General features: G+C 42.0%; 1 protein-coding gene across 7 annotated transcripts in view; it reads right to left on the bottom strand.

Moving 5' to 3' along the window:
* Window positions 1-14,530, bottom strand: part of cacna1c (calcium voltage-gated channel subunit alpha1 C) — a 537,514-nt gene that overhangs the window by 37,210 nt on the left and 485,774 nt on the right. For 3 of the 7 annotated variants that reach the window (XM_090201229.1, XM_090201231.1, XM_090201233.1), the window contains 7 exons: window positions 14,417-14,524; window positions 13,285-13,337; window positions 12,974-13,120; window positions 12,517-12,718; window positions 11,369-11,527; window positions 9,568-9,678; window positions 2,114-2,197 (listed from right to left, as the gene is read on the bottom strand). In XM_090201229.1, the coding sequence (XP_090057355.1) occupies window positions 2,114-2,197; window positions 9,568-9,678; window positions 11,369-11,527; window positions 12,517-12,718; window positions 12,974-13,120; window positions 13,285-13,337; window positions 14,417-14,524 (864 nt within the window). Of the gene's footprint in view, window positions 1-1,005; window positions 1,281-2,113; window positions 2,198-8,763; window positions 9,679-11,368; window positions 11,528-12,516; window positions 12,719-12,973; window positions 13,121-13,284; window positions 13,338-14,416; window positions 14,525-14,530 lie in introns of those variants that run through there. The other 4 variants (XM_090201230.1, XM_090201236.1, XM_090201234.1 and 1 more) reach the window with 3 other exon arrangements.

Genomic DNA, 14,530 nt, shown 5'->3' with positions numbered 1-14,530 from the left:
ATAGGATCGAGCAATCGACCAGATAAGCTACGAGGTCCATTTAATGCAATAGACTCAGGTATAAAAGGTACTGAGTTACTGTAGGATTCACCTGTGAGCTTGGTGTTAAAGAAAATGTTTAACATTTTTCTACTTCATATTCATCCTCTCCAGCACCACCCCGACATCAACATTGGTGAAAACGGTGCGTTTCTACGTTTCATAGTAAAAAAAAGATAAGAGGAAGATAAATGTTTCCAATGACATCATCGGTGTGCATCGTGTGATTTTAACCAATTATGAGGAGGCATTACTAATTGGTTGATGAGGTCATTGGAAACGCCTATCTTCCTCTATCGTTTATTTTTTTTTTTACTACTTATCATAGAAACACACTGTTTGATGTTGGGGTGGCGCTGGAGACGATGAATATGAAGAAGCAACATTTTCACATTTGCCTTTAAGAGTGTAAATACTCATTCAATGGGTCTCATGTCTCATCATGGGAAGTCTCAAAATACATGTCTAGATTCACTAGAGGGACAAAATGCATTTAAAAAATTTAACGAGGCAAGTCAGTTAAGAACAAATTCTTATTTACAACGACGGCCTACACCGGCCATACTCGGACGACGCTGGGCCAATTGAGCACCGCCCTATGGGGACTCCCAATCACGACCAGATGTGATTCAGCCTGGATACGAACCAGGGACTGTAGTGACACCTCTTGCACTGAGATGCAGTGCCTTAGACCGCTGCACCACTCGGGAGCCCCTCAATAGAGACTAAATGTCTTTTATATAGGAGATGCATTTCTGTTTATATTCCAGTCACCTTTTTTTTTACATTATGAACAAGGCCAAGAATTTCTCATGAAAGGTGACATCACTCACCAGTAAATATTCATGAATAAATGCACGTCTACATGCATAGTTTTGCATACAAGCTAAAGGCTTTATGTAAACAAATTGTTTACAATGACTTTTCTTCAGGCCTGAATATATCACCCTTTTTTTATCCCAATCATGCTATACAGTGTCAGTCATGCCTTGGGGACTTCACATGTCCCCAATTGTGATGAGAAGATACATTGAAAGAAATGTACAGAAAAAACAAACCCAAAACAAGTGCTGAGACAATGCAACAGTCTACATTGTATTGATGCTCAGAGGTGAGAGTGAGAGGTAGGCAGGCAGACTGAAAGGTGGGCTACTTACGTTAACCTCAGTGATCGCTATGTCAACAACGCTACCCACAACTATCAAGGCATCAAATGTGTTCCATGCATCAACAAAATAATGCTGCGTTGGGTGGAAGAAACAAACAAACAAACAAAGAAAGAAAGAAAAGAAAATGGAAAGAAAGGAAGCAACAAAAGGAGAAGAGGGAAAGATCAGAAAGAAAACAGTTATATATGAACTTCTGTGATCAGCGGAAGGTAGAGAGGGAGGAAGGACATTGGTTGAAAACTAAATGACAGTTGAAGTTTGAAAAACGGGAGGAAATAAAAGGAGCGAAATCCAAGATGATGGAGAGGAGAAAGCGGCGACCAGTCATGCTTGTCCATGTGGGGAAAACAACAACATCAATAAACAACAACAATAACAAAATCACAACCAAAACAATCCATTTAAATAAAAGAATAGTTGAGTTTCTTTGGTTAGTTAGTGTGTCTTGTTAGTCAAAGTGAAAACCCTAGGACATGTCACAGTCCTGCTTTAGAGCCAGGTCTCTCTTCTGAGGCCTAATGAATAGAACCCGTTCAGTACTCTAGAACTCCTTCAGTACTCTAGAACTCTTTCAGTACTCTAGAACTCTTTCAGTACTCTAGAACTCTTTCGGTACTCTAGAATGCTCAACTGTTGTTCTGTGTACTGTGAAGAACGAGGAAGCACCTTTTTTTCATCACGCGATGCCTTGGAAACCCTGAATGAGAGCGGCCATCTTGAAATGAATGATGGAGGAAGGAAGAGGGGAGAGGAAGGGAGGAGGGTGGACTTTGGGGAAAGAAACCACACCAGAGAATGGTGCTATAGAAGACAAGATTGTCACAAAGAAAGAGAAGGAAAGAGAAAAGAGAGAGAGAGAGAGAGGGACAGAGCGAGTGGAGAGAGAGGGGTGGCGATGTACTTACGTTGATCTCACTCAGAATGACGTCTATTATGCTGCCAATTACGATGAGGAAGTCAAAAACATTCCAAGGATCACTAAAGTAACCCTACACAGGATGGGCGGAGGTGCAAGAGGAGGAGGGGGGGTAAGAGAGGCAAGTTAGACAGGCATTATTATAGGGAAAAGCCTTCCTTTTCAGCCCTTAAACTCTTCCAACAATGTGTTTGGGGGGTGGCTCATCTCTTCTGAAACTATCTTCTTAGATCTTTGAAGCCAATAGAGCAACAAAATGCACCATTGGTATTAAATGATGAAATATTATTGTGAATGTATTATTGTGAATATTAAAAGTGAATGTTCATGTCACGTTCTGCTGCTTGCTTGCTGTAGCCTACAGTACAGTTAAGTCAACGCCACAACTTGTTAGCGTGTAACCGACTACGTCCGAAGCTCATCTTTCTGTAAACAGGGCGCAGAATAAAAGCTTACAGGGGTTGATAACATGGCATGTTAAAGGTAAGCACTATTCAGTCAATTATATTCATGTGATTCTATGTCAAGCCAGAAGATTATCGGAAAAAAATTCTGGCTCTTTTACTTCCTTCTGTGTGAAAAGGAAATGAGGTCATAATGAAGGGTGGTGTTCTATGTACAGTAGCGTAGCAGAGTGATAGAGCAACATTGACTTATCCAATATATTATTATTACATTATTATTAACAGTAGGGATTTTTTTATTATTATTAACACTAGGGATTATATATTATATTATTATTATTACTAGGCATTATATATTATTATCAACAGTAGGGATTATATATTATTATATTATATTATTATTATCACTAGGGATCATATATTATATTATTATTATCACCAGGCATTATATATTATTATCAACACTAGGGATTATATATTATTATTAACACTAGGGATTATATATTATTATATTATATTATTATTAACACTAGGGATTATATATTATTATATTATATTATTATTAACACTAGGGATTAAATATTATTATATTATATTATTATTATCACTAGGCATTATATATTATTATTATCACTAGGAATTATATATTATTATATTATATTATTATTATCACTAGGAATTATATATTATTATATTATATTATTATTATCACTAGGCATTAAATATTATTATATTATATTATTATTATCACTAGGCATTATATATTATTATATTATATTATTATTAACACTAGGGATTATATATTATTATATTATATTATTATTAACACTAGGGATTATATATTATTATCAACAGTAGGGATTAAATATTATTATTATCACTAGGCATTATATATTATTATATTATATTATTATTAACACTAGGGATTATATATTATTATCAACACTAGGGATTATATATTATTATCAACACTAGGGATTATATATTATTATTAACACTAGGGATTATATATTATTATCAACACTAGGGATTATATATTATTATCAACACTAGGGATTATATATTATTATTATATTATTATCACTAAGCATTATATATTATTATTATTGTTATTATCACTAGGGATTATATATTATTATTATCACTAGGGATTAAATATTATTATTATCACTAGGCATTATATATTATTATTATCACTAGGGATTATATATTATTATTAACACTAGTGATTATATATTATTATTATCACTAGGGATTATATATTATTATTATCACTAGGCATTATATATTATTATTATCACTAGGGATTAAATATTATTATTATCACTAGGCATTATATATTATTATTATCACTAGGCATTATATATTATATTATTGTTAACACTAGGGACTATATATTATTATTAATACTAGCGATTATATATTATTATTATTGTTATTATATTATCAACACTAAGCATTATATATTATTATAAATACTAGGGATTATATATTATTATTATCACGGGATTATATATTATTATTATCACTAGGGATTATATATTAATATTAACACTAGGGATTATATATTATTATTATCACGGGATTATATATTATTATTATCACTAGGGATTATATATTAATATTAACACTAGGCATTATATATTATTATTATCACGGGATTATATATTATTATTATCACTAGGGATTATATATTAATATTAACACTAGGGATTATATATTATTATTATCACGGGATTATATATTATTATTATCACTAGGGATTATATATTAATATTAACACTAGGCATTATATATTATTATTATCACGGGATTATATATTATTATTATCACTAGGGATTATATATTATTATTATCACTAGGGATTATATATTAATATTAACACTAGGCATTATATATTATTATTATCACGGGATTATATATTATTATTATCACTAGGGATTATATATTAATATTAACACTAGGCATTATATATTATATTATTATTATCACTAGGGATTATATATTATTATCAACACTAGGGATTATATATTATTATTATATTATTATCACTAAGCATTATATATTATTATTATTGTTATTATCACTAGGGATTATATTTTATTATTGTATTATTATCACTAGGCATTATATATTATTATTATCACTAGGGATTATTATATTCTAACACGGTATGATGTTTTAACCAGTGAGACCGTCCCCACTGAATCAGTCAGTGGGTCAGTGGCAGAGGAATAGGTAACCCCATTTAACTGTGGTATAACGAGGGTTAATGCAGTAGCCTTAGTGGGATGAATGGGGAGGGACTGAACACACTGAGGGGAGGGGATGCATGTTGCTAGGTGTGACCTGGGAGAGTTGGAGGGTCTAGCATGGAGGACTGAACACACTGAGGGGAGAGATGCATGTTGCTAGATGTGACCTGGGAGAGTTGGAGGGTCTAGCATGGAGGACTGAACACACTGAGGGGAGAGATGCATGTTGCTAGATGTGACCTGGGAGAGTTGGAGGGTCTAGCATGGTGAGAGAAGAATCCAGATGAATCCAGATGACAGAACTCTTCAAAATACCAGCAACACTACCAAAAATCTAACACTTTCCTAAAAAAAAGTAGTTTACAATCATACAATATACAGAAATGAGAAAGACACCGTGGTAAAAATCCTTCAGTATGTTTCCCTTTGACCCGACTGCAATGAAGGGATGTGTGTTATGAGCCAGTGTCGGTGTTGTACACAGCAGCTGATGAGAGAGCTGGTTAGAACAGGACGAGGCTAAATGTGTCCTCTGCACCTAGAGAAAAAGGGTACTGATTAATATGATGACGGTCCTGTCTGTTGAAAGAGAAGGTCAGTAACACGAGTTAGAAAGTGACACAACCACACGATGCAACGTTCTCTGGGTGTCTTTCAGAGAGGTGGGACGTGTCCATAGATAGGACACGTTCAGGGTTTTCAGACCAAGGCTAACCAATCAGAACTCACCAAGGCTAACCAATCAGAACTCACCAAGGCTAACCAATCAGGACTCACCAAGGCTAACCAATCAGGGCTCACCAAGGCTAACCAATTAGGACTCAGTTTATTATCTATATACAGTATATATATATATATTTAACATGTATTTAACCAGGCAAGTCAGTTAAAAACAAATTCTTATTAACAATGACGGCCTAGCCCGGCCAAATCTGGGCCAATTGTGCGCCGATTGGGGCTCCCAATCACGGCCGGATGTGATACAGCCTGGATTTGAACCACTGCCTCTTGCACTGAGATGCAGTGTCTTAGACTGCAGCGACACTTAAACAACCGGTTGTTTACATTGATGTACTTCTACCCTGCCAAGACAAGAACACAAAACCTTCACAATGTGAGATGAATTATATGAGAAACTAGGTTTTTGTTGACTGACAACTAAAAGATCTTTAGTCTCCTTTATGACCAAGAGTGATTTGCATCAATGGTTTATCCCAGTTTATCATAGAAAGCAGGAATAAAACGATCTCCTCGTAGACACGCAAAGAGATCAGCACCACAATAAGCAGCATCAGATATCTCACTGTAGCTTCACAGCAGTCAGCTGGGCAATCTATAATAAACATGAAGGCGTTGCTTAGTAACCTGATGAGAGGGCGGTTTGTTCTGTCCATCCATGTATTTACTCTGTCAGTGTTCCAAATGGCATGCTATCCCCTTTAAAGTGCACTACTTTTCACCAGGGCTTATAGGGCTCTGGTCTAAAGTAGTGCACTACATAGGGAATAGGGCTCTGGTCTAAAGTAGTGCACTAAATAGGGAATAGGGCTCTGGTCTAAAGTAGTGCACTAGATAGGGAATAGGGCTCTGGTCTAAAGTAGTGCACTATATAGGGAATAGGGCTCTGGTCTAAAGTAGTGCACTAAATAGGGAATAGGGCTCTGGTCTAAAGTAGTGCACTATATAGGGAATAGGGCTCTGGTCTAAAGTAGTGCACTATATAGGGAATAGGGCTCTGGTCTAAAGTAGTGCACTATATAGGGAATAGGGCTCTGGTCTAAAGTAGTGCACTATATAGGGAATAGGGCTCTGGTCTAAAGTAGTGCACTAAATAGGGAATAGGGCTCTGGTCTAAAGTAGTGCACTATATAGGGAATAGGGCTCTGGTCTAAAGTAGTGCACTAAATAGGGAATAGGGCTCTGGTCTAAAGTAGTGCACTAAATAGGGAATAGGGCTCTGGTCTAAAGTAGTGCACTATATAGGGAATAGGGCTCTGGTCTAAAGTAGTGCACTATATAGGGAATAGGGCTCTGGTCTAAAGTAGTGCACTAAATAGGGAATAGGGCTCTGGTCTAAAGTAGTGCACTGTATAGGGAATAGGATGCTGTTTGGGATGCAGCCATTGTATCTGTTCTACAGAAGAACCCATCTGTTGTTGTTTCAACAACGTAAGCGGACAGCTGAAGCAGCAGGGGGCATTTTGATTGGACTAATAAACTCACCAGGTTACCGAGCAACATGCAAAACAACAAATAAAAACCTACACAACATCAGACACTGAACCAAATCATTAATGCATCTTTTGTTTTCTAATCTTTTAGATTATTTTTAATTAAAGTGGAAATCAGATCATAAAAGGCATACAGTGCCTTGCGAAAGTATTCGGCCCCCTTGAACTTTGCGACCTTTTGCCACATTTCAGGCTTCAAACATAAAGATATAAAACTGTATTTTTTTGTGAAGAATCAACAACAAATGGGACACAATCATGAAGCGGAACGACATTTATTGGATATTTCAAACTTTTTTAACAAATCAAAAACTGAAAAATTGGCCGTGCAAAATTATTCAGCCCCCTTAAGTTAATACTTTGTAGCGCCACCTTTTGCTGCGATTACAGCTGTAAGTCGCTTGGGGTATGTCTCTATCAGTTTTGCACATCGAGAGACTGACATTTTTTCCCATTCCTCCTTGCAAAACAGCTCGAGCTCAGTGAGGTTGGATGGAGAGCATTTGTGAACAGCAGTTTTCAGTTCTTTCCACAGATTCTCGATTGGATTCAGGTCTGGACTTTGACTTGGCCATTCTAACACCTGGATATGTTTATTTTTGAACCATTCCATTGTAGATTTTGCTTTATGTTTTGGATCATTGTCTTGTTGGAAGACAAATCTCCGTCCCAGTCTCAGGTCTTTTGCAGACTCCATCAGGTTTTCTTCCAGAATGGTCCTGTATTTGGCTCCATCCATCTTCCCATCAATTTGAACCATCTTCCCTGTCCCTGCTGAAGAAAAGCAGGCCCAAACCATGATGCTGCCACCACCATGTTTGACAGTGGGGATGGTGTGTTCAGCTGTGTTGCTTTTACGCCAAACATAACGTTTTGCATTGTTGCCAAAAAGTTCAATTTTGGTTTCATCTGACCAGAGCACCTTCTTCCACATGTTTGGTGTGTCTCCCAGGTGGCTTGTGGCAAACTTTAAACGACACTTTTTATGGATATCTAAGAAATGGCTTTCTTCTTGCCACTCTTCCATAAAGGCCAGATTTGTGACTGATTGTTGTCCTATGGACAGAGTCTCCCACCTCAGCTGTAGATCTCTGCAGTTCATCCAGAGTGATCATGGGCCTCTTGGCTGCATCTCTGATCAGTCTTCTCCTTGTATGAGCTGAAAGTTTAGAGGGACGGCCAGGTCTTGGTAGATTTGCAATGGTCTGATACTCCTTCCATTTCAATATTATCGCTTGCACAGTGCTCCTTGGGATGTTTAAAGCTTGGGAAATATTTTTGTATCCAAATCCGGCTTTAAACTTCTTCACAACAGTATCTCGGACCTGCCTGGTGTGTTCCTTGTTCTTCATGATGCTCTCTGCGCTTTTAACGGACCTCTGAGACTATCACAGTGCAGGTGCATTTATACGGAGACTTGATTACACACAGGTGGATTGTATTTATCATCATTAGTCATTTAGGTCAACATTGGATCATTCGGAGATCCTCACTGAACTTCTGGAGAGAGTTTGCTGCACTGAAAGTAAAGGGGCTGAATAATTTTGCATGCCCAATTTTTCAGTTTTTGATTTGTTAAAAAAGTTTGAAATATCCAATAAATGTCGTTCCACTTCATGATTGTGTCCCACTTGTTGTTGATTCTTCACAAAAAAATACAGTTTTATATCTTTATGTTTGAAGCCTGAAATGTGGCAAAAGGTCGCAAAGTTCGGGGGCCGAATACTTTCGCAAGGCACTGTAGTTTATAGGCCAACTGATAACATATAAATTATGTAATGACAGACTTGATTAACTTGATTACATTCATATCCAAATTACAGGTGATACTGATTTCCACTGATAGGCTAAAACTAATTTAGTAATGATAAGAATCCTCTCTGGGACAGAGAGAAGTGTTTTGGAGCGATAGACTCCTGAGAGGGGAGAGAGTGGGAAAGAGAGGTGAAGAGAGAAGGAGAGAGGGAGAGAGAGAGGGAGAGAGAGAGAGAGGCAGGGAGAGAGGGAGATGTGAAGTGAGAGGTGAAGAGAGAGAGGGAGAGAGGGAGGGAAAGAGGGAGAGAGAGGAGAGAGGGGAGAGAGAGGGTGAAAGAGAGGAGAGAGAGGTGAAGTGAGAGGTGAAGAGAGAGAGGGAGAGAGGGAGAGAGGGAGGGAGAGGGGAAGAGAGAGGGGGAGAGAGGGAGGGGGAGAGGGAGAGGAGAGAGGGGAAGAGAGAGGGGGAAAGAGAGCCGAGAGAGGTGAAGAGAGAGGGGAAGAGAGAGGGAGAGAGGGAGGGGGAGAGGGAGAGGATAGAGGGGAAGAGAGAGGGGGAAAGAGAGCCGAGAGAGGTGAAGAGAGAGGGGAAGTGAGAGAGGGAGAGAGGGAGGGAGAGGATAGAGGGGAAGAGAGAGGGGTAGAGAGAGTGGGAGAGAGAGGTGAAGAGAGAGAGGGAGGGAGTGGTGAAGAGAGAGGTGGAGAGAGAGGTGGAGAGAGGTGGAAAAAGGTGGAGAGAGAGGAGGTGGAGAGAGGTGGAGAGAGATGTGGAAAGAGAGGTGGAGAGAGGGAGAGACATACCCGTGGTTTGAAGGCGATGAGTTTAAGGATCATCTCCACAGTGAAGAGGCCGGTGAAGAGCATGTTGAGGATGTTCATAGCATCGTTGAAGGAGTGGGTCTGGCCGTGATGCTGCAACACACAGACACTTAATCCCCGATCTGCTATTCTATGTAACCACGTGGTGGACACACCCACCTCAGGCTATTCTATGTAATCATGTGGTGAACACACCCACCTCAGGCTATTCTATGTAATCGCGTGGTGAACACACCCACCTCAGGCTATTCTATGTAATCACGTGGTGGACACGCCCACCTCAGACTATTCTATGTAATCATGTGGTGAACACACCCACCTCAGGCTATTCTATGTAATCACGTGGTGAACACACCCACCTCAGGCTATTCTATGTAATCACGTGGTGAACACGCCCACCTCAGGCTATTCTATGTAATCACGTGGTGAACACACCCACCTCAGGCTATTATATGTAATCACGTGGTGGACACGCCCACCTCAGGCTATTCTATGTAATCACGTGGTGGACACGCCCACCTCAGGCTATTCTATGTAATCACGTGGTGGACACGCCCACCTCAGGCTATTCTATGTAATCACGTGGTGGACACGCCCACCTCAGGCTATTCTATGTAATCACGTGGTGAACACACCCACCTCAGACTATTCTATGTAATCACGTGGTGAACACACCCACCTCAGACTATTCTATGTAACCACGTGGTGAACACACCCACCTCAGGCTATTATATGTAATCACGTGGTGAACACACCCACCTCAGGCTATTCTATGTAATCACGTGGTGGACACGCCCACCTCAGACTATTCTATGTAATCATGTGGTGAACACACCCACCTCAGACTATTCTATGTAATCACGTGGTGAACACACCCACCTCAGACTATTCTATGTAATCACGTGGTGAACACACCCACCTCAGACTATTCTATGTAACCACGTGGTGAACACACCCACCTCAGGCTATTATATGTAATCACGTGGTGGACACGCCCACCTCAGGCTATTCTATGTAATCACGTGGTGAACACACCCACCTCAGGCTATTCTATGTAACCACGTGGTGGACACGCCCACCTCAGGCTATTCTATGTAACCACGTGGTGAACACGCCCACCTCAGGCTATTCTATGTAACCACGTGGTGAACACACCCACCTCAGGCTATTCTATGTAACCACGTGGTGGACACGCCCACCTCAGGCTATTCTATGTAACCACGTGGTGAACACGCCCACCTCAGGCAACAGTAGAAGCAACGAGCAACAACAGAAATACTGACGCTGCAAAATAGAGGTAAATCCTTTAAAAATCAACAACAACAACAATACCTGAGGTACTAGCATGTATTTTAACTGATATAGATAGACTATCCTCCACAACAACTCTTTCTAACATCTAGGAACCAATACCTGAGGTACTAGCATGTATTTTAACTGATATAGATAGACTATCCTCCACAACAACTCCTTCTAACATCTAGGAACCAATACCTGAGGTACTAGCATGTCTTTTAACTGATATAGATAGACTATCCTCCCCATAATGCACCTCTAGTGTCCAGGGCACTATGTGGTTCACTGTGTTTAGGGTAGGAGATGTATAAATGGATTGATGCTACCGTATTGGGCTGAGGTTATAAAGATGGACTAATTCAACGTTTTACCTGACCAAGATGGATGATTTAAGTCATGTTCGGATGCCAATGTCTTTCGCACACACACACACACACACACACACACACACACGCGCACACTCACAAGCGCGCACACACACTCTTACCTGCATGGCCAGACAGATGGTGTTCAGCAGGATGAGAGTAAACATCAGGTACTCAAAGTAGGTGGAGTTGACCACGTACCACACCTTGTACTGGTACTGGTTCTTAGGGATGTACCGACGTAGAGGACGGGCCTTCAGGGCATATTCCACACACTGACGCTGTACCACACATACATGGGCGCACGCGCACACGCGCACACACACACACACACACACACAGACACACACACACACACACACACACACACACACACACACACACACACACACACACACACACACACACACACACACACACACACACAGACACACACACACACACACAGACACACACACACACACACACACACACACACACACACACACCATATGAAACATGTGTTTAATCAACAGACGTTTCCAGTAACACATCGGTGGACGTAGTATTGATGTGTAAATGTCAGTTCATAGCGGTAATATACCATTTACCATTTACCATCCACTGATACAACTTGTCCTTTCAGTATGGCCCCGGCCCCCTCCTAAGTGACCCTATGGTGACCCCTCTTGACCTCTCACCTGTTTGACCTGCGACCTTGAAGACCTCTAATCTCTCACCTGGTTCTGATGACCCCTAACCTCTCAACTGGGTTCTAATTACCCCTAACATCTCACCTGGGTTCTGATGACCCCTAACCTCTCACCTGGGTTCTGATTACCCCTAACCTCTCACCTGGGTTCTGATGACGCCTAACATCTCACCTGGGTTCTGATGACCCCTAACCTCTCACCAGGGTTCTGATTACCCCTAATGTCTCACCTGGGTTCTGATGACCCCTAACCTCTCACCAGGGTTCTGATTACCCCTAACCTCTCACCAGGGTTCTGATTACCCCTAACCTCTCACCTGGGTTCTGATGTCCCCTAACCTCTCACCTGGGTTCTGATGTCCCCTAACCTCTCACCTGGGTTCTGATGACCCCTAACCTCTCACCTGGGTTCTGATGTCCCCTAACCTCTCACCAGGGTTCTGATTACCCATAACCTCTCACCAGGGTTCTGATAACCCCTAATCTCTCACCTTGGGTTCTGATGTCCCCTAACCTCTCACCTCGGTTCTGATGACCCCTAACCTCTCACCTGGGTTCTGATTACCCCTAACCTCTCACCTGGTTCTTGTCCAGCTCACAGTTCTTGTACTCCTGCTCTCCCTGCTCCTGAAAGGTGACAATGACGAAACCGACGAAGATGTTCATCATGAAGAAGGCGATGATGATGATGTAGATGATGAAGAAGATGGACACGACCACTCTGTAGTTGTAGACAGGGCCCAGGTCCTCTGAATGGGAGTCTATGGCCCGGTACAGGAGTCTGGAGAGGATGGATACACCGTTCAAAACCTAGACACTAAAGCCCTATACTTTAACGTGTGTGTGTGTGTGTGTGTGTTCCATGTTTAGATTTTTGGAATGGTGTCTCTCAGTTTCTTAACCCTGGTCCTGGGGACCCAAAGGGCATGAGCATTTGAGTTATTTCTGTGTGTGTGTGTGTGTGTGTGTGTGTGTGTGTGTGTGTGTGTGTGTGTGTGTGTGTGTGGTCACTCTGCTGCTGTGATGCTGGACTCACGCTGGCCATCCTTCGAAGGTGGAGACAGCGAACAGAGCCATCATCCCCTGGAGCACGTCGTCAAAGTTGAAGTCACTGTTCTCCCAGACACGCATGGACCTCTCTGGCTTCCCCACATCCCCGTCCTTATACATGATGTATGAACCCCTGGGAGGGAGAACATAGGTAACACCTAGACACCCACAGCTCACTCCTTACCCAGCCAGGAAACTCATTATGGCCCAAATGGAGCCCACATCCACCTGAAATGACTGTCCAGATGTGATATGAGCCAGGTCCGACTGAGATGGGAGACGAGGTGATAAACTCACCTGCATTCAGGCTCTGTAGACTTGGAGCTGTCTGAGCAGTAGAAAAACTTCCCCTGAGAAGAGAACAACAGACATGTTCATCTTGGTAAAACATATCCACTATATTCTCATCACCACTACATCAGCTACGTTCAGTTCCCTCTTCCTCTGTCCCTCTCTTCACCCTCTTTCTTCACTTCATCCTGCTCTACCTCTCCTCTGTCCCTCTCTTCACCCTCTCTCTTCAATTCATCCTGCTCTATCTCTCCTCGGTCCCTCTCTTCGCCCTCTCTCTTCACTTCGTCCTGCTTTATCTCTCCTCTGTCCCTCTCTTCGGCCTCTCTCTTCACTTCATCCTGCTCTCTCTCTCCTCCGTCCCTCTCTTCGCCCTCTCTCTTCACTTCATTCTGCTCTCTCTCTCCTCCATCCCTCTCTTCGCCCTCTCTCTTCACTTCATCCTGCTCTATCTCTCCTCCGTCCCTCTCTTCGCCCTCTCTCTTCACTTCATCCTGCTCTATCTCTCCTCTGTCCCTCTCTTCGCCCTCTCTCTTCACTTCATCCTGCTCTATCTCTCCTCTGTCCCTCTCTTCGCCCTCTCTCTTCACTTCATCCTGCTCTATCTCTCCTCTGTCCCTCTCTTCGCCCTCTCTCTTCACTTCATCCTGCTCTATCTCTCCTCTGTCCCTCTCTTCACTTCATCCTGCTCTCTCTCTCCTCCGTCCTTCTCTTCGCCCTCTCTCTTCACTTCATCCTGCTCTACCTCTCCTCCGTCCCTCTCTTTGCCCTCTCTCTTCACTTCATCCTGCTCTACCTCTCCTCCGTCCCTCTCTTTGCCCTCTCCCTTCACTTCATCCTGCTCTACCTCTCCTCTGTCCCTCTCTTCACTCTCTCTCTTCACTTCATCCTGCTCTATCTCTCCTCGGTCCCTCTCTTCGCCCTCTCTCTTCACTTCATCCTGCTCTATCTCTCCTCCGTCCCTCTCTTCGCCCTCTCTCTTCACTTCGTCCTGCTCTATCTCTCCTCCGTCCCTCTCCTCTGTCCCTCTCTTCGCCCTCTCTCTTCACTTCATCCTGCTCTCTCTCTCCTCCGTCCCTCTCTTCGCCCTCTCTCTTCACTTCATCCTGCTCTATCTCTCCTCGGTCCCTCTCTTTACCTTGAAGAGTTGTACTCCGATGCAGGCGAACATGAACTGCAGCAGAGAGGTGACGATCACGATGTTTCCAATGGTTCGGATGGCCACGAACACACACTGGACCACATGCTGAGG

Source organism: Oncorhynchus mykiss, chromosome 15, assembly GCF_057628025.1.
Source record: "Oncorhynchus mykiss isolate SJ-2025 chromosome 15, ASM5762802v1, whole genome shotgun sequence".
In the NCBI taxonomy this organism is placed as follows: Eukaryota; Metazoa; Chordata; class Actinopteri; order Salmoniformes; family Salmonidae; genus Oncorhynchus; species Oncorhynchus mykiss.
The sequence above is the reverse complement of the archived record's forward strand: the minus strand, read 5'-3'. Positions and strand labels throughout refer to the sequence as shown.